This window comes from Pan paniscus, chromosome 19 (assembly GCF_029289425.2).
Source record: "Pan paniscus chromosome 19, NHGRI_mPanPan1-v2.0_pri, whole genome shotgun sequence".
Classification (NCBI taxonomy): Eukaryota; Metazoa; Chordata; class Mammalia; order Primates; family Hominidae; genus Pan; species Pan paniscus.
The window spans coordinates 8,561,780-8,588,152 of record NC_073268.2 but is presented as its reverse complement, the minus strand read 5'-3'; the positions used below and the strand labels follow the sequence as shown (position 1 = coordinate 8,588,152).

At 59.8% G+C, this 26,373-nt stretch overlaps 2 protein-coding genes across 7 annotated transcripts in view; both read left to right on the top strand.

Moving 5' to 3' along the window:
• The window catches only part of ABR (ABR activator of RhoGEF and GTPase), a 199,505-nt gene that overhangs the window by 167,358 nt on the left and 5,774 nt on the right, over positions 1-26,373 (top strand). For all 6 annotated transcript variants that reach the window (XM_034941210.3, XM_057300351.2, XM_057300352.2 and 3 more), the window contains 5 exons: positions 21,774-21,833; positions 22,141-22,250; positions 22,937-23,076; positions 24,070-24,204; positions 25,149-25,254. In XM_034941210.3, the coding sequence (XP_034797101.1) occupies positions 21,774-21,833; positions 22,141-22,250; positions 22,937-23,076; positions 24,070-24,204; positions 25,149-25,254 (551 nt within the window). The remainder of the gene's footprint in view (positions 1-21,773; positions 21,834-22,140; positions 22,251-22,936; positions 23,077-24,069; positions 24,205-25,148; positions 25,255-26,373) is intronic.
• On the top strand, positions 44-21,671 carry LOC130540947 (uncharacterized). Its single transcript, XM_057300354.2, has one exon. The coding sequence runs from the start codon at positions 1,485-1,487 to the stop codon at positions 3,981-3,983; it is 2,499 nt and encodes an 832-aa protein (XP_057156337.2). The 5' UTR covers positions 44-1,484; the 3' UTR covers positions 3,984-21,671.

Here is a 26,373-nt window from a genome sequence, read left to right as displayed (position 1 = left end):
GGGCTGGAGGTTCCAGGGGGTGGGGGCTCGGGGGCGCTGCGGGGGCTCGGGGAGCTGCGGGGGCTGATGGGGTCCCGCTCGCCTTTCCCGCTCCCGCCCCCTCTGTGGAGTCCCGGGACAGAGCTGGGGTCTGTGCGTGTCCCTCTAAGTGGCTTGAACTTGATGGCGAATGCTGGGGCCGCCCCCACCCGGACCCTGGCGCTTGGGCATCTGCCCCTGCCTCGGGAGAAGGGAGGTTTCTTCTCGGCAGGTGGACCCTGCTTTCCACTCCGGGAGCGCAAACAGCGCACGGGGAGTCGCCTGCCTCTGGGTCTATGTCTTGCCGCCCTGTTCAGCCTCGACCTGACCCCTGCATCCAGCGGGCCTTGCTGGCTGCCCCTTTGCTGAGGGGCGCCGACCGCAGCACCGTCTGCCGTGTGAGGTTTCTCTGTGCAGGGTTGTGGGGAGGGGGGGATGCTGCCGGGTCTGGGGGCTCCAGGCTTCCCTTCAGGGACCACCCATCTGACTGTGGGCCCAGTGCCCGCCGGGCACCAGGCGTTCCGTCCGTGTGCCAGGGCAGACCGCCGGTGCCCCTGCAGCCCCAGACCTGAGTTGGGATTAAAATCTGAGATAGAAGCCGACTGTCCTGCAGCTGGGCAGGCTGCCTCGGGGCTGGCTTGGGGCCCTGGCATCGGGCATGTGAGGAAGAGCCAGACCCAGCGCCCAGCACACAGGAAGTGCTCGATAACTCTGCAGATCAAATCAACTGTCTGAGTAAGCTGTCCCAGAGTGCCAGTCCGGCTGGCCAGAGCTGGGCCCATCCATCAAGAGAGCAATAAGGGAGGCCTTGGCCAGTCCGTGGTGGGGATCTGCAGCTCCTCCTGAGGCTCACAGGACCTCTCTGCAGGCTTTTACTGCCAGCTGGCATTGAGGCTCCTGGCATCAGCCAGGACGAAGTGATCTTGGGCTCACTGGCCCCTCGTTTTGTTTCAGCTCCTGCCATGGGGCGTACTTGACCTCCCAGAGGTGACATCAGCCCTGGAAAGTGCTGGGCAGGGCAGCAACTTGAGCTGTACTGCACTGGCCCCTGTGTCACCTTCAGCCTCCCTGGGGACTGGGCTAGCAGAGCCCTGCTGGCCCCAGCTGCTGCCAGAGCCCCTCTGTGCTGAGGCAGCTGTCTGTGCCCGGCAGCGTGGACTCATCCCCTCCCCAGCCCCTGCTGAGGCCAGCAGGCACCAGCCCAGAGCTCACCATCCATCCCCAAACGTCAGGGTTGGCAAGAAACTGACCTGGCAGGTTCCGGGTCCAGCGCCAGCCACACAGGGCGCTTCCAGTTTACCTGCCCCTTTGAGGAGGCGCCTGGTGGGCAGGGGGCAACTTTTAAACCTGAGTTCCCAGACTCTCAGTTCTTTCCCTATGCATTTGTGGCCGGCAGAACTGAGAAGCCCCTTCAGGAATTCCTTAGCTGGGTTTGCCTCTGGCAGTGCCTGGTGGCTCCGTGTCTGATGGGGATCTCTGGGCAGGGGTGGCGGCCAGGCAGACGCCGGGCTATTGAGCTGCTGAGCAGTTGGTGTCAGTGCAGCTCAGGGTGGCCCCGGCCCTGGGCTGCTCTGTGTGACGAGCAATTCCGTCCCCTAACGTGTGCTGCGTGGCACAGTGTGTCCGTGTCGTGGACGCAGGGGTCAGCGCTGTGGTGGACGGAGGGACGTCGGCCACAGTGTGTTGTGGACACAGGGCTCAGCGCTGGGGTGGACGGAGGGACGTCCGCCCCGGTGTGTCCGTGTCGTGGACGCAGGGCTCAGCGCTGTGGTGGACGGAGGGACGTCCGCCACGGTGTGTCCGTGTCGTGGACGCAGGGCTCAGCGCTGGGGTGGACGGAGGGTCGTCCGCCACGGTGTGTCCGTGTCGTGGACGCAGGGCTCAGCGCTGGGGTGGACGGAGGGACGTCCGCCACGGTGTGTCCGTGTCGTGGACGCAGGGCTCAGCGCTGGGGTGGACGGAGGGACGTCCGCCACGGTGTGTCCGTGCCGTGGACGCAGGGCTCAGCGCTGGGGTGGACGGAGGGACGTCCGCCACGGTGTGTCCGTGCCGTGGACGCAGGGCTCAGCGCTGGGGTGGACGGAGGGACGTCCGCCACGGTGTGTCCGTGCCGTGGACGCAGGGCTCAGCGCTGGGGTGGACGGAGGGACGTCCGCCCCGGTGTGTCCGTGCCGTGGACGCAGGGCTCACCGCTGGGGTGGACGGAGGGACGTCCGCCCCGGTGTGTCCGTGCCGTGGACGCAGGGCTCACCGCTGGGGTGGACGGAGGGACGTCCGCCCCGGTGTGTCCGTGCCGTGGACGCAGGGCTCACCGCTGGGGTGGACGGAGGGACGTCCGCCCCGGTGTGTCCGTGCCGTGGACGCAGGGCTCACCGCTGTGGTGGACGGAGGGACGTCCGCCCCGGTGTGTCCGTGCCGTGGACGCAGGGCTCACCGCTGTGGTGGACGGAGGGACGTCCGCCCCGGTGTGTCCGTGCCGTGGACGCAGGGCTCACCGCTGTGGTGGACGGAGGGACGTCCGCCCCGGTGTGTCCGTGCCGTGGACGCAGGGCTCACCGCTGTGGTGGACGGAGGGACGTCCGCCCCGGTGTGTCCGTGCCGTGGACGCAGGGCTCACCGCTGTGGTGGACGGAGGGACGTCCGCCCCGGTGTGTCCGTGCCGTGGACGCAGGGCTCACCGCTGTGGTGGACGGAGGGACGTCCGCCCCGGTGTGTCCGTGCCGTGGACGCAGGGCTCACCGCTGTGGTGGACGGAGGGACGTCCGCCCCGGTGTGTCCGTGCCGTGGACGCAGGGCTCAGCGCGGTGGTGGACGGAGGGACGTCCGCCCCGGTGTGTCCGTGCCGTGGACGCAGGGCTCAGCGCGGTGGTGGACGGAGGGACGTCCGCCACGGTGTGTCCGTGCCGTGGACGCAGGGCTCAGCGCTGGGGTGGACGGAGGGACGTCCGCCACGGTGTGTCCGTGCCGTGGACGCAGGGCTCAGCGCTGGGGTGGACGGAGGGACGTCCGCCACGGTGTGTCCGTGCCGTGGACGCAGGGCTCAGCGCTGTGGTGGACGGAGGGACGTCCGCCACGGTGTGTCCGTGCCGTGGACGCAGGGCTCAGCGCGGTGGTGGACGGAGGGACGTCCGCCACGGTGTGTCCGTGTCGTGGACGCAGGGCTCAGCGCTGGGGTGGACGGAGGGACGTCCGCCACGGTGTGTCCGTGTCGTGGACGCAGGGCTCAGCGCTGGGGTGGACGGAGGGACGTCCGCCACGGTGTGTCCGTGTCGTGGACGCAGGGCTCAGCGCGGTGGTGGACGGAGGGACGTCCGCCACGGTGTGTCCGTGTCGTGGACGCAGGGCTCAGCGCGGTGGTGGACGGAGGGACGTCCGCCACGGTGTGTCCGTGTCGTGGACGCAGGGCTCAGCGCTGGGGTGGACGGAGGGACGTCCGCCCCGGTGTGTCCGTGTCGTGGACGCAGGGCTCAGCGCTGGGGTGGACGGAGGGACGTCCGCCCCGGTGTGTCCGTGTCGTGGACGCAGGGGTCAGCGCTCTGGTGGACGGAGGGACGTCCGCCACGGTGTGTCCGTGTCGTGGACGCAGGGCTCAGCGCTGGGGTGGACGGAGGGACGTCCGCCACGGTGTGTCCGTGTCGTGGACGCAGGGCTCAGCGCTGGGGTGGACGGAGGGACGTCCGCCCCGGTGTGTCCGTGTCGTGGACGCAGGGGTCAGCGCTCTGGTGGACGGAGGGACGTCCGCCACGGTGTGTCCGTGTCGTGGACGCAGGGCTCAGCGCTGGGGTGGACGGAGGGACGTCCGCCACGGTGTGTCCGTGTCGTGGACGCAGGGGTCAGCGCTGTGGTGGACGGAGGGACGTCCGCCACGGTGTGTCCGTGTTGTGGACGCAGGGGTCAGCGCTGTGGTGGACGGAGGGACGTCTGCCCTGTGCTTCCCACCTCGCTGTGCGCAGGCCAGAGGGTGAGCAGCAGAGTCAAGGGGCCAGGCCTCTTTCTTTCTATCCTCAGCCACATTAACCTGGCATTTTCCTGCAGCAGCTTCACAGTTGGGCCGAGGGGCTGGGACTAGGCAGTTTCGTTTCGGTGGGGTAAGGGAAGGGTGCCTGGTACTGCCCAGACTGGCAGGAGGGATTGCCTCATTAACTCCTCGTTAACTTTGCCCTGAGTGACCCTGTGGGTGCAAGAAACACGGGTGGCCCTCCTGCTTCCACTGACCTGAAGGTTCATTAAAGGCTGGAGGCGGGGGCGTGACTCATCCAGGGCTGGGATTAAACAATCTGTTCAGATGGAAAGGTCTCATGATCAGAACTGAGCCTTTAAATAGCGCAGGGCCTCTGGTTTCTGGGGGAGAGGAGGCAGGGACACTCACGGAGGATCCTTTGGGTACCAGCGGGGGTCCCGGTGGTTGGGCTGTTCTTGTCCCCAGAGGAGAGTTCAGGGGCCAAAGCCTCATTCCAGCCCCTGACTTGGCAGTCAGCTTTTTGTGCGAGTGTTTAGCTGGGGACACGTGGCATCTGGGTTTGTGGGTTCAGCCAGGGCTCTCGGTATTGAACTTCGCGTTTCTACTTTTCTTTCCTTTTCCCTGTTTTTTTTTTTTTTTTTTTTTTTTTGCCTCAAATCACACTCAAGTAGACCAGGCCCGGTGCCTTCCTCTCCCTCCCATCCTTCCCTCTTCTAGATTCTTGGTTGAGCTTTGGATGGGAAGGGGCTGAATTCTAGATTCTCGCTTGAGCTTTGGAAGGGAAGGGGCTGAAGGAGGAACCCCCCCACCCCACCCCCGCAGCATCCCCTTGTGGGAGCCGTGAGGAGGCTAAGAGGGCCTGAAGGGAGGCCGGTCCAGAAGCACTTGTCTGTCGGGGAAGTTGAGGCCCTTATAGAGCAACCAAGTCCAAGACGCTCCTGACCCAGACCAGGCCAGATGCTGGCCGGCGGTGGGGACTCAGGCTGAGCCGGCAGGGTCTAAGGAGATTGAGTGCAGCTTCAGGTGACCTCGTCTCTGCCCCGAAGCACAGCCACGTGGGTCTGGGAATCTGCTACTTCCAAAGAGCTCCTCCTAAGCTGGACACCGGCACTGCTGACCCCCACGGCGAGTCCCGTGTTCTGTGATGGGAGCTGCTGCCTTTGCTTCAGAGAGGATCAGAGGTGTTACCCGAGGAAGGGCGGGGTGGAGAGCCCCTCTTGGGCCATTCGGGGAAGCTTCAGGCTCACGATGGTCTTAGAAGAAGGTCCCTTTCTTGGATCACCTGATGTCAGGAGTCCAAGACCAGCCTGGCCAACATGGAGAAGCCCCGTCTCAACTAAAAATGCAAAAATTAGCCAAGTGTGGTGGCTCACGCCTGTCATCCCAGCACTTTGGGAGGCAGAGGCGGGTGGATCACCTGAGGTCAGGCGTTCGAGACCAGCCTGGCCAACATGGTGAAACCCCGTGTCTACTAAAATACAAAAAAAAAAAAAAATAGCCGGGCATGGTGGCGGGCACCTGTAATCCCAGCTGCTAGGGAGGCTGAGGCAGGAGCATCGCTTGAACCTGGGAGGTGGAGGTTGCAGTGAGCCAAGATCATGCCACTTTACTCCAGCCTGGGCAACAGAGCGAGACTCAGTCTCGGGGTGGGGGGAAAAAAGGGTCCCTTTCTTTGTCAGCTTGATCGCCACTGCAGGACAACCCCACCCCTCACAGAGCCTGTCGTTTATTCCTTCCTGATGGCACCAGGTGTGCAGACCACGTGCACACCCCAGAGGTTCACTCTACCACTCACTTGGCCATCGAGGGTACACAGGTGCTGGGTACAAGATACAGATATGTCTTGGGCTCGTCTACTTTATTTTATAATCCAGTCTGGGCGTCAGGAAAGATCTCGCAGCCTTCTGCAATAGGAGTCTGGCCTGGCCCGGCTGCCCACCGCCCTTCCTTGTTTCCCGGTGGGAAGAAAGCTTCATCGTGTGTCTTCTCTGTTCACACACACCCCCATAGTGACCCCTCAGCCACAGACGGGACTACAGTGGTGCCTCCCCCGAGAGCTGGAGGCCCCTACACCAGCCCACTTCTTCCTGGGCCTATGTGTGGCTCCTGACTGCGGCCAGGCTGGCTGACAGGTTGGCAGTGGGGTCGGGCGACCCTCCCTCTTTTCCACAGCACTTACCCACCTGCCGAGTGGGCAGACCTCACTGCTGGGGCCTCATGAGTACTCTCTGATCTCTCTGCCAGGCCAGCTCCCAAGAGGCTTGCTTGAGTCCGCAGAGCGGGAACCCTGGACTCTGAGAATCTGATGAAGGTTCTGGAGGGCACTCAGACACAGAGCCACCCCATGCACACACTGTGTGCGACTTCAGAGGGGGCTGTAGACATCAAGGCGGGAACCCTGCTCTGAGTGAACTTGGCAAGGTGCCGCTTCTTGGTACCTAGGGAAGGTAGAAGGGCGCTGGTCCTCCCCAGCCTCCCTGCAGGCCACAGACGGCTTGGCCAGCCAGCGGTGCTGGGCGCGGTGCCCCAGCTTTTGGATGGCTCTGGACCAGGGAGAGGAGAACCTGCCAATCAAGGGGGTTCCTCAAAGGCCAAAGCTGCCTGAGCCCAGTGTTGCTGTAGTACCCAGAGGCAGTGAGGCCCCAGGCATTTTGGAAGGAGCCCCCAAGCCTGCAGTTGTGAGTCTGGGGGAGCTGCCCCAGGCATTTTGGAAGGAGCCCCCAAGCCTGCAGGTGTGAGTCTGGGGGAGCTGCCCCAGGCATTTTGGAAGGAGCCCGCAAGCCTGCAGGTGTGAGTCTGGGGGAGCTGCCCCAGGCATTTTGGAAGGAGCCCCCAAGCCTGCAGGTGTGAGTCTGGGGGAGCTGCCCCAGGCATTTTGGAAGCACCCCCAAGCCTGCAGGTGTGAGTCTGGGGGAGCTGCCCCAGGCATTTTGGAAGGAGCCCCCAAGCCTGCAGGTGTGAGTCTGGGGGAGCTGCCCCAGGCATTTTGGAAGGAGCCCCCAAGCCTGCAGGTGTGAGTCTGGGGGAGCTGCCCCAGGCATTTTGGAAGCACCCCCAAGCCTGCAGGTGTGAGTCTGGGGGAGCTGCCCCAGGCATTTTGGAAGCGCCCCCAAGCCTGCAGGTGTGAGTCTGGGGGAGCTGCCCCAGGCATTTTGGAAGGAGCCCCCAAGCCTGCAGGTGTGAGTCTGGGGGAGCTGCCCCAGGCATTTTGGAAGGAGCCCCCCAGCCTGCAGGTGTGAGTCTGGGGGAGCTGCCCCAGGCATTTTGGAAGCACCCCCAAGCCTGCAGGTGTGAGTCTGGGGGAGCTGCCAGGTGTTGGCCACAGGGCGCTGGTGCTGGAGAGGCCTGGCCCTCTGCTGAGTGGCCCCGCTCACTGCCCAGATGGTTGGGAACTGGTCAGCAGGTGCTGTTCTTTGGCCTCCTTTCCCCTGTGAACTCGTGCTGGGGCAGGAAGATGTTTGTGTCCTGACGGCCCCCCAGCACCTTCGAGGAACAGACAGTCCCCTGCGCCTGTGACCTGCCTGCCCCACCCTGGGGAGAAACGCAGCGTCAGTCCTGGGTCCAGTGAGCCGTAGACCCTTGGCCCTCCAGGATGGGCCCTGGAGAGGCGGGAGGGGCCCGTGGAGCAGGTCCTGGGCTTCTGTAGAGAGGCCAGGAGGCCCCAGGTTCCCCACAGAGACTTCCCCAGTCCCGCTTCAAGACAGCGGAACCAGCTCCTGAGCCGAAATCTGGAGGGGTCTCCTTCCTGGACCGTGACCCCAGCCGGGGCTGGTACCGATGACCAGCACAGCCAGAGTCGTGACATCCACAGCGCCCTTCCCATCCGATGCCTGGATGCCGTGGCTGTGCTCGGGGAGGCCTCCAGGGTCCCCAGCCCTCAGTCTCATGTGGCACAAGGTGCCAGAGAAGACAGGGCGCCAGGCTGGTGGGAGTCAAGGTTTCCCATTTTTCTCGTCTCAGTCTGCTACTTAACTGCTGTGTGCCCGCGAGTACATCCCTTTGCCTCTCTGGTTCTCTGGTATCAGCTCAATGAAGGAGCTGAACAGGATGATCTCCTGGAATCCAGTTCATGTGATGATCTTGGCCATGTCTCAAGATTCCTAGTCCTAAACCTTAAACCCTGAGCACCCTGGGAGAGTCTGTCACAGGGCTGCACCTGTGCCAACGCCAGCCATTCAGTGGACACGGGAGCAGGGGGTTTAGTGGGAACACAGGGCTTCCTGACCCCTGTCCTGAAGCAGCCCCGGCGGGGAGCCATTGTCACCTCCTTCCCCCATGCCCCAGTTGGCTCCTCTGGCCTGTGAGTATTGCCGGAGCACCTTCCACGTGCCAGGCCTGCAGGAACTAGGGACACAGAGGCGCCCGAGACAGACGAGACCCTGTCTGCAGGAGGAGTCCGTCAACAAATGAGATCCTTGCGGGTCAGATGAGTGCTGTGAAAAAAATAAACACAACTGGGTAACGCAGTAGAGAGTGACGGGGGGCTGCCTGGCTTGAGAGGATCACTTTTGAACGAAGATTTAAATGACAAGAAGAATTCAGCCATAAAAAACCTGGGGGCAGTGCATTCCAGGCCAAAGAACCGGCAAGGTCCGCACCCCGAGGCAGGTGTGTTCAGAGGCAGAGGGGGACAGTGTGGCGCGTTACGTGGGGTCAGGGGACGGCGGCCAGGCGACGTGGGGCCCTGCGGTTCAGGACGGGGAGCTCGGCCTTTAATCCGAATGCGGTGGGAAGCCGCGGGGTGTTCAGGCACAGTTCTGTGACGATATGTTTTGAACACGTACCGTACGAGGCATCAGTCTTAGCCTGTGACGCAACTGAGGTGACACTTACAAGGTGCTGTTATTCACACTGTTTATTTATTTATTTGTTTGGGTTCTTTTGTTTTTGTTTGTTGCTGTTGTTTTGAGTCAGAGTCTTGCTCTGTCGCCCAGGCTGGAGTGCAGTGGCGCGATCTTGGCTCACTGCAACCTCCGCCTCCCGGGTTCAAGCGATTCTCCTGCCTCAGCCTCCTGAGTAGCTGGGATTACAGGTGCCCGCCACCACGCCCGGCCAAGTTTTGTATTTTTAGTAGAGACGAGGTTTCACCTTGTTGGCCAGGCTGGTCTTGAACTCCTGACCTCAGGTGATCCACCCGCCTCGGCTTCCCAAAGTGCTGAGATTACAGGCGTGAGTCACTGCGCCAGGCCTAAATGTGTTTTGAATTTTGTTTTACATTTTTTAATTTTTTTTTTTTTTTTTTTTTGTGGGAGTCTCACTCTCTCGCCCAGGCTGGAGTGCCATGGCACCATCTCGGCTCACTGCAGCCTCCATCTCCCAGGCTCAAGCAATCCTCCCACCTCAGCCTCCCAAGTAGCTGGGTCTACAGGCATGTACCAACATGCCTGGCTAATTTTTGTATTTTTTGTAAAGACGAGGTTTCGTTATGTTGCGCAGGCTGATGTTGAACTTCTGGCTTCAATGGATCCACCTGCCTCCGCCTCCCACAGTGCTGGATTACAGGCGGGAGCCCCCGTGCCTGGCCCAGACTGTTTTATATATGAGGAATGAGGCTCAGAGAGTGACCCAGATGATGTCACGTGAGTGGCTTAGCCGAGGAACAACGTTCAGACCCCGGCCGCTCAGTCTCAGCGCAGGCTCTCACCCGCGGTGTCCTGCCTTCCGTGGCCGGTTGGGGTTGGGCTGCGTGCCCCAGATGGGGGTGTCTGGAGACGCCGGGCTCCTGCTCGTCAGGCATTAGTGTGGTGCCCAGCCTGGCACGCCGTGCATAGCAACAGGCACGACAGTTCTTCTCGACGACGCCACCGAACGTGAGACTCGGAGCAAGGCGAGGCCTGGGAGGGGCCGCTCAGAGCTGACCTGGGCCCTGGAATTGCTGGAGCCCCTCACGTCCCCGGCGGCAAGCTCCATGCCCAGAAAGTGTTCTGGGCCTGGGCAGGGAGGGTGAAGCTGGTATCAGAGAAGGCTGTTGATGCTGCTTTTTTTTTTTTTTTTTTTTTTGAGATGGAGTCTCGCTCTGTCGCCCAGGCTGGAGTACAATGGCACAATCTCGGCTCACCGCAACCTCCGCCTCCTGGGTTCAAACGATTCTCCTGCCTCAGCCCCCTGAGTAGCTGGGTTTACAGGCATGTGCCACCACGCCGGGCTAATTTTTGTATTTTTAGTAGAGACGGGGTTTCTCCATGTTGGCCAGGCTGGTCTCGAACTCCTGACCTCAGGTGATCCTCCCGCCTAGGCCTCCCACAGTGCTGGGATTACAGGTGTGAGCCACCGCGCCCAGCCCTGTTAATGTTTCTTAACCACTCCAGGTCCAGCTCGAGGCTTCAGAGCCCACGGAGGTCTGACAGGTCCTTGGCCTTCCCGTGGCCTCCAGCGTGAAGCTTCCTAGTCAGGACCACAGAAGGCCTCTCATCTTGGACTTTGACCTCTGAGGGCGCCCCTTTCCTTTCAGGACAGGGCCTCTGTGTTGCTTTGGCCCTGGCCTGTTCCTTTTCTCAAGAGGGCCCCACTGCCCCTGCCCTTGCTACCCTGGCATCCTCGACCTGCCCTGGGCTGGGGCAGGGCCAGCTTCCTGGCTGGTATTTGTAGCCCAGTTCTGAGCTGAAGCTGAAGCCTCCAGGCTGCCTGCACAGGGAGGCAGTGGTGGGATGGGCTGGCCCTGAGGAAGACGGAGCCCCAGGCCGCTGGGGGAGATGTGCCTGGCTGTGGGGCCTCCAAGAGCAGCCCAGGTTTGGGTTTTGTCTGCTTCTCCTCAAGGTCAGCCATGCCCAGCCCGGGGGCTAAAAGCAAAGTGGGTGCCAGGGCAGGCAGAGGCTCTGGAGTGGACGTGGGGCAGGCAGAGGCGCTGGAGTGGACGTGGGGCCGGCAGTGGCTCTGGAGTGGACGTGGGGCCGGCAGTGGCTCTGCAGTGGACGTGGGGCAGGCAGAGGCGCTGCAGTGGACGTGGGGCAGGCAGAGGCTCTGGAGTGGACGTGGGGCCGGCAGAGGCTCTGGAGTGGACGTGGGGCCGGCAGAGGCTCTGGAGTGGACGTGGGGCCGGCAGAGGCTCTGGAGTGGACGTGGGGCCGGCAGAGTCTCTGGAGTGGACGTGGGGCCGGCAGAGGCGCTGGAGTGGACGTGGGGCCGGCAGAGGCTCTGAAGTGGACGTGCGGCCGGCAGAGGCTCTGGAGTGGACGTGGGGCCGGCAGAGGCTCTGGAGTGGACGTGGGGCAGGCAGAGGTGCTAGAATGGACGCTGGGGAAGGCAGGTTGCTGCGGGTGCTAAGAGGCTAGCCTGCCTTCGACAAAAGCGTCGTTCAGAGCTGCTAACCCCCTTCCTTCCATGAGGCTTGGGGAACTTCGAAGTTCTCTGGTGTTGGAGGGGAGGCCAGCCGAGGCCCTGGGACACAGCATCAGCCCGAGCCTATCTGTGGCTGGCCTGGGTATGGCAGGTGGGCACACCTTGGCTGCAGGACACCTTGGCTACAAGGGAGCCTGGCTGACCCTGCAGGGTGAGGGCTGGAGAGGCGGAGCCTGCCTGGCCTAGCAGTGTGGATGCCAAGCCATGGGAAGATGTGTGGAGAGTTTATGGAGCCTGGCCCGGTGTCCCCAACCCAGCTGCTGAGCTGGAAGCCAGGGGTAGGTCCTGGCAGCCCCTCCCTCTCTGCCCTGCCTCTCTCGGAGTCGCTCGGAGCAGCCACGTTGACGGAATCCTCCGGCGCCTCCTCGAGGGAGGAGAGGCAGGGTCTTGGCAACTCCCGTCTCCCCCGTTGCCAGCTTGCCAGCCCCGCCGTGCCTCTCACGCCTGTGGTCTGCCCCAATGACAGGCCGGCTTCGGTGTCCCAAGGGGACCCAGCCCTGAGCGTGGGGCTGCCCTTGGGGGAGGGCAGGGGAAAGCCAGCCCAGGCTGCCACCGTGGCCGCTGGCCTGGGAGCCCCAGGAAACGTGCCCACCCTCAGACCCGATGCCTGGCTCAGGGCCTGGGCTCCGCGGCCCCTCCAGGGCAGGCGTGAAATGTGCCCACACAGCTCCACCTTCCACGTGGTTCCCTGTCCGGGGGCCACTTGCACTGAGGTCCTTCTGGAGTCATTTTCTGTTGTTTTTTTTTTGTTTTTTTTGAGACAGAGTCTTGCTCTGTTGCCCAGACTGGAGTGCAGTGGCACTATCTTGGCCCACTGCAACCCCTGCCTCCCGGGTTCAAGTGATTTCCGGCTAATTTTGTATTTTTAGTAGAGATGGGGTTTCGTCAGGTTGGCCAGGCTGGTCTCGAACTCCTGAGCTCGAGTGATCCGCCCGCCTCTGCCTCCCAGAGTGCTGGGATTACAGGCATGAGCCACCGCGCCCGGCTGGGAGTCATTTTCTAGCGTTCCTGTCCCACTTCTCAGGAACAGATTTACCACCTTTGTTGTGCAGAAGCGTTTTTTTTTTTTTTTCTGCCTCCAGACTGGAGAGCAGTGGCGCAATCTCAACTCCGGCTCACTGCAACCTCCGCCTCCCGGGTTCAAGCGATTCTCCTGCCTCAGCCTCCCGAGTAGCTGGGATTACAGGCACCCGCCACCACGCCTGGCTAATTTTTGTATTTTTAGTAGAGACCGGGTTTCACCACATTGGTCAGGTTGGTCTCGATCTCCTGACCTTGTGATCCGCCCGCCTCGGCCTCCCAAAGTGCTGGGATGACAGGCGTGAGCCACCGCACCTGGCCGAAGAAGCACTTTTTTTTATGAACCTCTGCAACCCCCTCTGAGGGAAACCCTCCCGCATTCTGGGTTGCCGGGGCTTAGAGGGTGGAGGGTAGAAGAGCGCCAGCCGTGAGAGGCAGGATGGGGCGGCCCCCGAGGGCAGGGCTGTGCCTGGAGGCAGGGCTTCTCGGGGGGTCAGCTCCTGGGCGGTGGGAGTGACCGAGTGGGCTCCTGAGGGAAGCGGCTTTCAGGAAGGAGGCGGAGGCCTGGGAGCCCTTGGGTCCCTGGCAAATGTGGTCTTCAGATTCCCGTCGCCCAGTGAGCCCCTGGATCACGTCCTGAGTGGTGTCCACTGAAGGCTGCTTGGGACGTCTGCTCCCCCCTCCACTGAGACCCCCAGTGGCCAGTTCTAAGTCCCACCTGCCTTGGGCAGGGCCACCACAGGCCCCTTACTGTGGATGAAAGGGCCCTGGGTGAGGGCTTGTGGGAGGGAGGTGGTGGAAACCATCTCCGAAGACCTTGGGGCGAGCTGCGCGCTACAGTGGAGAGTGTGGCCCAGCAGGCAGGAGCACTGGGTTGGAATGGGGGCTCTGCCACCTCCGAGGGAGCAGAAGTGGAGACCGGAGGGAGCATGCCCCTGAATCCGAGCACGGGGAGCTGGCCGGGAGCAGCCCTCCGTGCAGAGGCAGGAGAAATGGGGTCACCTGCCCCAGGGGGTGAGAGGTGAGCCGAGAGGAAGGGCTGAGACCCTCAGGGGCATCCCCAGGATGTTCCTGAAACTCAGCCCTGGAGGATGCTCAGGTGTGCGTGGAGCACCCTCTGCCCTGGAGCCTCAAATCCTCTCCCCGCTGCGGGGCCACTTTGCTGATTCCTGCCCCAAACATGAGGTCACTTCGGTCCAGAAAGGCGAGGCGACCTCCACCAGCCACCTACGGGATTCTTGGCAGAGAATCCACGCTCACCTTCGGGTCTCCACTCCTGCTCCCTCGGAGGTGACGGAGCCCCATTTCAACCCGGTGCCCCTGCCTGCTGGGTTTTCGCCGCAGGGGACCTGGTCGTCTCCTGGACATGAGCCCCCAGCGCCAGCGTTTCTCTTTGGGAGAGGCCTGAATGCGCAGTCATGATTTGACCAGGCGAAGTGCCCAGACAAAGAGAAAATAGTCGGCCGGACGCGGGGGCTCACGCCTGGAATGCCAGCACTTTGGGAGGCCGAGGCGGGTGGATCACCTGAGGTCAGGAGTTGGAGACCAGCCTGGCCAACACGGTGAAACCCCGTCTCTACTAAAAATACAAAAATTAGCCGGACGTGGTGGCTCGTGCCTGTAGCCCCAGCTACTCGGGAGGCTGAGGCAGGAGAATCGCTTGAACCCGAAGGTGGAGGTTGCAGTGAGCTGAGATCGCGCCACTGCACTCCAGCCTGGGCGACAGAGTGCGACTCCGTCTCAAAAAAAAAAAAAGAAGGAAATAGTTGAGCTGCTCTCAGTGACCATGTATGGCCCAGTCGTCGACCCCTGGCCCAGTCATTCGTCCGCCTTTTGGCTCCACGATGTTTTGCAGCCTGTTTCTGTCTCCTGCCTGTGGCCCACCTTGGGGAGGCCCCAGTGCTCGTGTGCCCCAGTGGTCTTCCCAGCCTGACCCTTCACGAGCTCCCTCTGTCTCCCTGCTTCAGGTGATCAGACATCCCCCAAGTACCTGCTCCCCTGGGCCCATGGAAGGCACCTGTCTGCTGGGACCAGAGGGTGAGCAGTCAGGTGTCCCATCCACCAACATCCCAGGGGCCAGCCCCTCCACCCCGGTGCTAATCTCATCAGGAAATAGCAGAGTCCACATTTCCCAGGAGTTATAAATAGCCAGCGCAGTTTCGGGCAGCAGCGTTTCTCTGGAAAATGTACGCTGTCCCTCTCCCTCCCTCCTCTGTGTTTAAATGATATCCTGAAATAGACTTGGTTTCTGGAGGCTGATGGCCTCCTGGGAGACAGAGCGTCGTTGTCAGGGCACCGTGGGGCCAGGCAGGCCTCTCTGAGCGGATACCAGGGCCACACCTGCAGCAGATACCAGGGCCACACCTGCAGCAGATACCAGGGCCACACCTGCAGCAGGCACCGGGAAGATGTCAGGGCTTGAGGGGCCTACAGCTTAGGAAAGTGCCCCTGGCCCAGGCCTGGCCTCAGAAGGGGCTGGAGTGTGTGAGACAGCAGCAAGTGTCGCCTGGGAGGCTGCAGAGGGTAGATCTTAGTGGAGCAGGGAGGCAGAGAGGACCCAAAGTTTCCCACCGTGACCTGGGGCTCTCCGAGAAGGCTCCCTGGAGGAGGCGGGGCGAGAACTGGGCCTTGGCATCAGGAGATGCAGTCCTGGGTCAGATGCGCCCAGGTTGAACCTGGCAGCTGGAGCGGAGGTGATGGGCACGAGGCAGCGGGAGGGCTGTACTGGGGGTGGCCTCCCAGCACCCAGGTCTGCCCACCGGGTCGGGACGCACACCAGGAGGCCCGATGTTGCCTTTCTGAGGAAGCAGCAATTACAGCAGCTGCGGGTCATGGACTTCACACATTCTGCAGTTTCAGCCGAGAGGGTGCTGGGGGCCTTGATTTTGAACCCCAGCTCTGACTTCCTAGGTGTGCACTGGGTAAATTCCTTGCTCTCGTTAAGCTGCAGCATCCTCATCTGTGAGATGGGAGCGGCTATGAGAGCTTAAACCGCATATGTCTGCTATCATGATCATGAACGCAGATGCTGTGTGTAGAGGATTCATCAGTGTCAGACTTGCCGGAAGAGCTCGAGATAAGTCCGTTGCTCTCACTCTTCCATAACAGCCCTGTGAGGCAGGTGTGGATGCCTCCATGAGGAAATTGAAGTTCACGGAGGTGAAAGGCCTTGCCCGAGTGTGCACGGTTGAATGGGAGACTCAGATCAGCCTGCCTCCAAATCCTGCACACTCCCCCCCACCAGGTTGTGTCCAGGTCCCCCTGAGACTTGGGAAGGGACCATTGGCTCAGCTTCCTGCAGAAGCTGCCAGGAGGCAGCTGGGGGGAAGCTGGGGCGGGGGAGGGGCTGTGGGTGAATCGGAGCAGGGGCCATGGAATTGGCCTGAGGCTTATGCTGATGTGTGGAGAGACCTGCCTCAAGAAGGGGTGGTCTCAAAACATCAAACTGCGCCCCATAAATACATACAACTGCAATGTGTCAATTAAAAAATAAGGGCCCGGGCCAGGTGCGGTGGCTCATGCCCGTAATCCCAGCACTTTGGGAGGCCGAGGTGGGCGAATCACGAGGTCAGGAGATCGAGACCATCCTGGCTAACATGGTGAAACCCCGTCTCTACTAAAAATACAAAAAATTAGCCGGGCGTGGTGGCGGGCGCCTGTAGTCCCAGCTACTCAGGAGGCTGAGGCAGGAGAATGGCGTGAACCCGGGAGGCGGAGCTTGCAGTGAGCCAAGATCGCGCCACAGCACTCCAGCCTGGGCGACAGAGCAAGACTCCGTCTCAAAAATAAATAAATAAATAAATAAAAAATAAGGGCCCACACAGTGGTACATGCCTGTAATGCCAGCTCTTCAGGAGGCTGAGGCAGGAGGATCACTGAAGCCCAGGGCAACATAGCAGCCTGGACGGCACAGTGAGACCCTGTCTCTAGAAAAATAAATACAGGCCGAGTGCGGTGGCTCACGCCTGTCATCCCAGCACTTTGGGAGGCCAAGGTGGGCGGACCACCTGAGGTCTGGAGTTCAAGACCAGCCTGGGCAACATGGTGAAACCCCATCTCTACTAAAAATAAAAAAATTGGCCAGGCATGGTGGCTCACACTTGTAATCCCAGCACTTTGGGAGGCCGAGGTGGGTGGGTCATTTGAGGTCAGGAGTTCGAGACCAGCCTGGCCAACATGGTGAAACCCTGTCTCTACTAAAAATACAAAAATTAGCCGGGTGTGGTGGTGCGCACCTGTAGTCCCAGCTAATCGGGAGGCTGAGGCAGAAGAATCGGTTGAACTTGGGAGACGGGTTGCAGTGAGCCGAGATCACGCCATTGCACTCCAGCCTGGGCAACAAGAGCGAAACTCTTGTCTCAAAAAAAAAAAAAAAAAAGAGGGCATGGCCGCTCCAGAATGTTTCTCCCAAGGGTAGCATCTCAGTCGACAAAGAGCATTTGCTTCCTCCACCCTGTGTGGCTACTGCTGGGGGACAGAGGTGGGGACAGACCCAGGCCCGGCTCCGTGTCCAGACGAGATGAAGGAACTACGAGGGACAGCCTGTGTGATCCAGGAGGGTTTGCAAAGAACAGAAGCAGCTTAGAGGGGAGAGAGGTTTCGGGAAAGTAAGGCCAGAGCTGGGGCTTCCTTTGAGACCCTGTAGGACCCTTGCCTCCAGCCGGGCTGGTGATGGCCTCACGCTTCCCGTGTGTGAAGAGGTGCTCGGAGCAGTGGTTCTCCCTGAGGGGCACTTGGTTCTCTGCACACACCCGACTTCTTCTGTCTCCTGTTCTGGGTTCCATCCCTTCTCTGGGCAGGGAACAGCCAAAGACAGGGCCTGGGCCACAGCTGGCCCCAGATGCGGGGCCCAGGGCGAACCCAGTGCAGACCCAGACCCCGTCGGAGGCTTGGGTACCACCTGCCCCCAGCCGGTGTGTGGGTGATAGAAGATGTGGGAAGGACCTACATCGAGCTGCAGGAAGCCCAGGGCTGACCCAGATCCAGTTTCCCTTCCGTGATGACAGTGGCCTGTTATAGCAACTGCGTTCAAACCGTGGCACGCACACCTCAGAGTGCACAGAGACGTTCTGAGGGCGACGTGGGCAGGAGGGTTTTCAGGAAATCAGTTTGCAGATTCTCAGCTGCCATAGGTGCTATTGCCAGAAAGCCATCTGCCTGAGAGCCAGCATCTCGCCATCCTGTCCTCTGCAGAGGAGAGGCCTGAGGCTGGCTGTGGGGGCTTGGCCCGGGGTGCGCAGACCTCCTGGGTGGGGAACAGAGGGGCTTTTAGAAATGTTGGGGTAGCCCCGTCCGGGAGGGAGGTGGGGGGGTCAGCCCCCCGCCCGGCCAGCCGCCCCGTCCGGGAGGTGAGGAGCCCCTCTGCCCGGCCACCACCCCGTCTGGGAGGTGTACCCAGCAGCTCATTGAGAACGGGCCATGATGACAATGGCGGTTTTGTGGAATAGAAAGGGGGGAAAGGTGGGGAAAAGATTGAGAAATCGGATGGTTGCTGTGTCTGTGTAGAAAGAGGTAGACACGGGAGACTTTTCACTTTGTTCTGTACTAAGAAAAATTCTTCTGCCTTGGGATCCTGTTGATCTGTGACCTTACCCCCAACCCTGTGCTCTCTGAAACATGTGCTGTGTCCACTCAGGGTTAAATGGATTAAGGGCGGTGCAAGATGTGCTTTGTTAAACAGATGCTTGAAGGCAGCATGCTCGTTAAGAGTCATCACCACTCCCTAATCTCAAGTACCCAGGGACACAAACACTGCGGAAGGCCGCAGGGTCCTCTGCCTAGGAAAACCAGAGACCTCTGTTCACTTGTTTGTCTGCTGACATTCCCTCCACTATTGTCCTATGACCCTGCCAAATCCCCCTCTACGACTTCCCTCCACTATTGTCCTGTGACCCTGCCAAATCCCCCTCTGCGAGAAACACCCAAGAATGATCAATAAAAAAAAAAAAGAAATGTTGGGGTAGGGGCCAGGCATGGTGGGTCACACCTGTAATCCCAGCACTCTGGGAGGCCGAGGCGGGTGGATCACCTGAGGTCAGGAGCTCAAGACCAGCCTGGCCAACGTGGTGAAACCCCATCTCCACTACAAATAAAAAATTAGCTGGGCGTGGTGGCGGGCACCTGTAATCCCAGCTACTCGGGAGGCTGAGGCAGGAGAATCGCTTGAACCTGGGAGGTGGAGCTTGCAGTGAGCCGAGACTGCACCACTGCACTCCAGCCTGGACGACAGAGCGAGACTCCGTCTCAAAAAAAAAAAAAGAAAAAAAGAAACGTTGGGGTCGGTGTTCAGAAAGTAAAAGACTCTAGTGGCCACTTAGAACCTTTCAAAAGTCAGGTGGTATCCAGTTATTTGCCTTCCACAAAACTGATGGAGGACTCAATTTTCACCTGAGAGATCATTTCAAGTAATTTTCAGTAATAGGTATATATGCGATTTAAGGCGGATAGCATGGAGAGAGGTTAAAGAATGGTGTAACGCGGCTGTGATAAAACTCTTTTCGACCTCATCTACTTCTTTATGTGAACAAAATGTTTCATTGTTCACATCTTTCTTGTTCATTTTAGAGACATGGTCCTACATTGCCCAGGCTGGTTCGAACTCCTGGGCTCAAGTGATCCTGTGGCTGGGAGCCACGGCACCTGCACATCTTTACCACAAAACCAGAAACATGAACCGAATTGATGCTGAGCCTCGTTTCACTCTAGCAAAAAATAATACCCTATAGATACGCGAACTAAAGCAAAAAATGTTCCGCCCATCTCATTGAGAGAGCATTCCACCAAAAAGTTACTCTGCTACTTAATATTTATTAAAATGTATAATGAGGCCGGGCGCGGTGGCTCACGCCTGTAATCCCAGCACTTTGGGAGACCGAGGCGGGTGGATCACCTGAGGTCGGGAGTTCGAGATCAGCCTGACCAACATGGAGAAACCCCGTCTCTACTAAAAATACAAAAAATTAGCCGGGTGTGGTTGTGTGTGTCTGTAATTCCAGCTACTCGGGAGGCTGAGGCAGGAGAATCGCTTGAACCCAGGAGGTGGAGGTTGCTGTGAGCCAAGATCGCACCACTGCACTCCGGCCTGGGCAATTAGAGTGAAACTGTGTCTCAAAAAAAATAAATAAATAAAATGTATATGATGTGTCGGCTTACTTTTTTTTTTTTTTTTTCCTTGAGACAGGGTCTCACTCTGTCGCCCAGGCTGGAGTGCAGTGGTGTGATCTTGGCTCAATGCAACCTCCACCTCCTGGGTTCAAGCAATTCTTCCATCTCAGCCTCCCAAGTAGTAGCTTGGATTACAGTGCCCGCCACCACACCCGGCTCACTTTTGTACTTTTAGTAGAGACGGGGTTTTGTCATGTTGGCCAGGCTGGTCTCGAACTCCTGACCTCAGGTGATCCACCAGCCTCAGCCTCCCAAAGTGCTGGGATTACAGGCGTGAGCCACCGTGCCTGGCTGTCTTTTTAATTATGTACTGCCAATCATGGTACTAACTAATCCTGAATATATTTTGAATATTTGGAGCCTTGCGGTCTCTGGAAATTTTTGTTTTCAATGTATACAGATTTTTTTTGTGGAAGCAAAATGTAACGGTGAATAAAGGACTTGAAAATATAAAAATATAAACTAGGACAACATTCTTTAGGAGAAATGGAATAGAAACAAATTCAAGGAGAGAAGATCCAGGGGCTCTGTGAGGGAAAGAAGAGCTTGTTTATGTAGTTTTTTGTTGTTGTTGTTGTTGTTTTTGAGACAGAGTCTCACTCTGTCGCCCAGGCTGGAGTGCAGTGGTGCGATCTCGGCTCACTGCAACCTCCACCTACTGGGTTCATGCCATTCTCCTGCCTCAGCCTCCCCAGCAGCTGGGACTACAGGCGCCCGCCACCAGGCCCGGCTAATTTTTTGTATTTTTTTTTTTTTTTAGTAGAGATGGGGTTTCACCGTGTTAGCCAGGATGGTCTCGATCTCCTGACCTCGTGATCCACCTCCCTCGGCCTCCCAAAGTGCTGGGATTACAGGCGTGAGCCACCGTGCCTGGCCTGTTTTCTTAATATTGAATTTTGAGAGTTTTATATAATAATCCCTGAAATTGGGTAATATTAGCCCTATAGCTGTGTTCTTTTTCAACATTGTTTAGATGTTTTCTTTTTTTTTTTTTTTGAGATGGAGTCTCGCTCTGTCGCCCAGGCTGGAGTGCAGTGGTGCGATCTTGGCTCACTGCAAGCTCCGCCTCCTGGGTTCACGCTATTCTCCTGCCTCAGCCTCCCAAGTAGCTGGGACTACAGGCGCCCACCACCACGCCCGGCTAATTTTTTGTATTTTTAGTAGAGACGGGGTTTCACCGTGTTAGCCAGGATGGTCTCGATCTCCTGAGCTCGAGATCCGCCTGCCTCGGCCTCCCAAAGTGCTGGGATTACAGGCGTGAGCCGCCACGCCCGGCCTCGTGTAGTTTTTAAATGGATGAGTGTGGGTATCACGTCACTGGGGTATTTAGATCCCACTGAATCCATGAGAAGGAATGATGTCACACTTTTATTTTAGGATGGCAATATTGACATGATTTTGGAAATCATACTCTTTGCAACTATTTAAACTTGGAAATGTTCAGATGTTGACTTCAGAAAGTGCCAGGGAGTGCACAGTTGCTCAGAATTAGTTCGCAGGTGCACAGGCAGACGGGCGCGAAGGCCCCTGAGTTACAGAAACAGAACGTGGAACAGTCCTGTGTGAGGGTTGCCTCTGACCTCCCCTGGGGTCCGCACCTCCCTGGGCTCCAGCCCGAGCCCGGGGACTTCCCCTGTGGAGGATTTGCTTATTTGGGAGCCAATGGCTTGACCCAAGTTTTCTCCCTGAATCTTCCCAGCAATCCCAGGGAGGCAGGTTCTGTTGCAGATGGAAAAACTGAGGCTTAGTGAGTTTAAAACTTGCCAGGATTCAAACCCAGGCAGCCTCCTGTGCGCGGGCTCCTGACTCTTCAACACCTCCATGTGGATGGGCTGGTTCCCTCCTGATGGACTTGAGCGCCTCCTAATCAGGTGCTTACCTTTTGTGAGCCTCAGTTTCTGCATCTGTGAAATGGGGTAATAATACCCATGTCCCGGGCTGGCAGCCAGGAGTGCCTAACAGGGTGTGCCCTGCCTCCCCCATGGTGGGTAACAGAGTGTGCCCTGCCTCCCTCACGGCGGGTAACAGGGTGTGCCCTGCCTCCCTCACGGCAGGTAACAGAGTGTGCCCTGCCTCCCTCACGGCGGCCACAGGGGCCTGGGGGCTAGGGTCCCCCCAAAGGGTTGATTTCCAGGTAAACATCAGCTTATCCCAGCTGCTCACTTCCGCCTTCCTGACCGTGTAGCTGGCTCTGAGCAGTGCTGACCCACGGGGAGATCTCTGGCTTGGCCTCCGAGCTGGCACCTCTCTCACCCACATTCTCTCTCTGCAGCTGGACCCACAAACTGTGGAGACCAAGAACTGGCACACGGACGTGATTGAGATGAACGGGGTGAGCCGGGGATGGGAATGATCAGTGGGGTGAGCCGGGAGGTGGAACGTCTGTGCAGCAGGTGGGCAGCCCGGCCCTGTGGCTGCTCCTGGGGCCGCTGTGCCGCCTCGACCTCCCCGCAGCCCAGCCCCCTCTCCCCTCCTGCCCACACCCTGCCCGCTGCTGTCCTGCAGGTGTTGTGTTGAGGGAGCCCTGGGTGTGAGCTAGCCCTCGTTTGCAGTCTTGGGGAGGGGACCCCTGTGTTTTGGGGGCATTCCTCGGGCACTCACACCCTGGGGAATCTTTACCTGCCTCACCCCCCAACCAGATCAAAGTGGAATTTTCCATGAAATTCACCAGCCGAGATATGAGCCTGAAGAGGACCCCGTCCAAAAAGCAGACCGGCGTCTTCGGTGTGAAGATCAGCGTGGTGACTAAGTAGGTGCTGCCTCCGGTCTCCCAGTCCTGGCGTCAGTGCCCTGGGTCCCCCCCAGCCCTCCCTGCCGGTGCCCATCCTGGCACCTAATCAGTCACCCCCAGCTCGGCGGTGGCAGACGGCCGGTGTGGATCTAGAGTGGCCGCAGAGGCGCTCACAGGACACTTCAGAAGCACGCGAGCCAGCACCTAAACGCTGGAAGGTCTCTTGTGAGATCCCAGATCGTCTGCTCCTCGTAACAAGCGGGAAGCTCTGTCAGCCGGGGGCCTGCGTTTGGGCTCGGCACCAACGGGGACTGGCGGCCCCTCGGGAAAGGGCACGTGTCCCCCGGTTCACCACCACCCTGGCCCCTTGTCTCAGGCCTGACCCGCCTCCTCGTGTGGGCTGCCTGCTGGGCCTCCTACAAGCATCTGAATCTGGGGGACGTTGTTTCCCTAGAGTCTCGGCCTTACCTTCCCGAGTTCCCGAGGCTTCTCCTGCCCACGTCCGTCGCTGCCCCTTCCGCAGGCCTCGGGTGGGCTGGCTGGGGTGGGGTGCGGTGGCCTCTTTGTCTGCCCTGCCCCTGCCCCCGCCCCAGCTCTCCATCCCAAATGCTAGAAGCTCTCCAGGGTGTGTGTGCTGGGTGAGGGTTGCTACGGGAGAGCTGTCGTGGGGGCCGCCCTCCACCCATCCTCACGCTCCACCCCAGGCGGGAGCGCTCCAAGGTGCCCTACATCGTCCGGCAGTGCGTGGAGGAGGTGGAGAAGAGGGGTATCGAGGAGGTTGGCATCTACAGGATATCGGGCGTGGCCACGGACATCCAGGCGCTCAAGGCCGTCTTCGATGCCAGTGAGTCTGGGAGGCCCAGCCGGGGCAGGTGTGGCTGTGTCTGAGCAGGCTGGTGGGATGGACAGGAGAGCTCGGGGGACCCAGGAGCCTCCCTGGAGAGGAGGCTTGGTCTGCTTCAGAGTCCCCGTGGCAAGTGCTTTCTCTGTGTTTTTTCACGTAATCCCCTCCCCTCCAATCTCCTGTCCGTTGCTGCAGGTAAGAAACTGCAGAAACTCAGAAGGGCCGAATCACTTGCCCAGGATGACCCAACTTGTAGGTTTTGGTTCTGGACTTAAAACTCAGATCTGACTCCAGAGTCTTTCTTGCTAGTTCCTGGGTGCCTGGTGAGCCGCAGGGAAAGAGCTTTGAGCCTGCACCTGCTGTCTCCAGGGCCCCAGGTCCCCTCTGGGGCAGTGCTGCCTCTGCGTGAAGCCCACCATGGTGAGGCCTGACCTTTCTGGTTTCTCCTCCCTGCTCCTGCTGGTTCAGGTGCAGCAGCCACATACCCCACTGTCAAGAAACCTGCACTGGCCAGGCAGGGATGAATCCGTGGGGAGCCTGGAGTGGAGGACGGGGTGGGGCCTGGGAACTGGCCGGCGTTGGTGCCTCTGTGCAGCCTAGAAGCTGAGGCTTTGTCAGAACATGCTTTTACGTGTGAAAAGTGTGCAATGCCTTCCAGAGAGGGGCTTAGCGATGGGGAGGTTCCAGTCGGAAGGAAGCTGCGGGCCACATGGTATGAATGTGGCTCTGAACTCTGGGTGATGGATTTCACTCCCCAAACACCCTTTCCCAAGCAGCCACAGCAGATGGCCCCCAGGCTATCTCTCCCTGTTCCCCCAACCCCGACCCACAGAGCCGAGTCACAGACACCTGTGGGCCCTCTCTACATCCCGCTCTTCCAGGGGAGACCAGAACCAGAGCTGGAGTGGGTGGGGGCTGTGTCAGGATGGGTCGGGGGTGGAACGGGGCTGCTGGCCCGGCTAAGGCTGCCTGACCTCGGCCCCACCCCTGCAGATAACAAGGACATCCTGCTGATGCTGAGTGACATGGACATCAACGCCATCGCCGGGACGCTCAAGCTCTACTTCCGGGAACTGCCCGAGCCGCTCCTCACGGACCGACTCTACCCAGCCTTCATGGAGGGCATCGGTGAGGCCCTGAGGGCTCCTAGGACTGGGCTGGGCCAGACTGAGCCAAGACTCCCTGCCCGGAGAAGTCACCAGCAGGAGAAATATCTGTGGCTTCCTTTGCTGGTTGACCTTCCCAGTGCACTGGGGCCTGTGGCTGAGGGGTCCGAGGGTGAGGTGTGGCCTGCTGGGACCTGGTGCAGACACTGGGCCCTTTGTCGCCTGCCTCTTGCCCCTGATGTCCCCATGGGCAGCCCCTTCTGCTTCCTATTTGGACGTTGGCCTCTTGCTTGGAAGCTCGAGCATCCAGGGAAGACTGCCCTGAGGTGAGTGGCCAGAAGCCAGTATCCCAGAGCCAAGGAGGAGGCTGGCTCAAGCCATAGGGCACTGGAGACGGGTTGTGCTGAGCCTTCCAGCGGGACCACACACCGTCCCGTCACCTCTGCTGAGGGCCCCGGCCAGCAGGCCTTCCGCCTCCACCCACCTGGGCCAAACCCAGCCCCAAGGAATCCCTTCAGCCTTCTCTGCTCCTGGGGCAGACTGGAGCTTCAGCCCCCCACGAAGGCTGCTTGCACCCATACTCCAGCAGCAGAGGGGGTGGAGAAAGAGAATCCACCGCTGGCAGGATATGTCCCTACTGGCTTAACCGTAGCCACACAGACCAGGGGGTGTCCTGTTACGAGACAGGGGATGCCCCAGCACCCAAGGCCTATGCAGTCAGCTGCAGGAAGGGGGTCTGCTCCCACCAGCCGGCCTCCTGGCTGAGTTACCAGTCGTGGTGGGGCCTCCTGGAGGAAGCAGCTGCTGACAGCCCACCCAGACACCAGGCCCTCCCCTGCGGGGTCTGCTCCCCAAAGGCCTGGAAGCCTGGGCTCTCTCCCGCAGGGGCCCACAGCCTCACGACCACAGGGGCCCTGGCGGGGAGCCCCAGGAGCCAAACGCCACACTGGCCCTTCTCTCCCACAGCCCTGTCAGACCCTGCTGCCAAGGAAAACTGCATGATGCACCTGCTCCGCTCCCTGCCCGACCCCAACCTCATCACCTTCCTCTTCCTGCTGGAACACTTGAAAAGGTAACGGGGAGCGGCCCCAACCCCACCTCCTCAGTCCCTCCTCGTGAAAAGGTAACGGGGAGGGGCCCCAACCCCACCTCCTCAGTCCCTCCTCGTGAAAAGGTAACGGGGAGGGGCCCCAACCCCACCTCCTCAGTCCCTCCTCGTGGGCGCTGGCCTCCATCGGGCTGTCTGTGGGGAGTGAGAGTTTGCTTTCCAAGTTCTTGCACTCATGTTTTTCTGTTTTGAGAAATATTTGGGTCCCGTAACCAGTAGTAACCTCAAATATTGACCACAGAATGCTCAGAATGGCAGGGTGAGAGCCCAGGACTACAGGCAGGTTTTATAATCATGGGTCCTGACCTACCAGTGGTTCATTATGTCAATTCAGCCTTCTATAAATGAAATGGAGAACAGATAGTATTAGGACTGTAGGCAGGTTTTATAATCAGTGGGTCCCAACCTACTGGTGGTTCATTCAACGAATGCAGCCATCTCTAGATGCAGTGGGGGGTGGACAGCAGTGGGGGGTGGACAGCAGTGGGGATGGACAGCAGTGGGGAATGAACAGCAGTGGGGATGGACAGCAGTGGGGATGGACAGCAGTGGGGAATGAACAGCAGTGGGGATGGACAGCAGTGGGGAATGGACAGTAGTGGGGATGGACAGCAGTGGGGAATGGACAGCAGTGGGGATGGACAGCAGTGGGGAATGGACAGCAGTGGGGATGGACAGCAGTGGGGAATGGACAGCAGTGGGGATGAACAGCAGTGGGGATGGACAGCAGTGGGGATGAACAGCAGTGGGGATGGACAGCAGTGGGGAATGGACAGTAGTGGGGATGGACAGCAGTGGGGATGGACAGCAGTGGGGAATGGACAGTAGTGGGGATGGACAGCAGTGGGGAATGGACAGCAGTGGGGAATGGACAGCAGTGGGGATGGACAGCAGTGGGGAATGGACAGCAGTGGGGATGGACAGCAGTGGGGGAATGGACAGCAGTGGGGATGGACAGCAGTGGGGATGGACAGCAGTGGGGATGGACAGCAGTGGGGAATGGACAGCAGTGGGGAATGGACAGTAGTGGGGATGGACAGCAGTGGGGAATGGACAGTAGTGGGGATGGACAGCAGTGGGGAA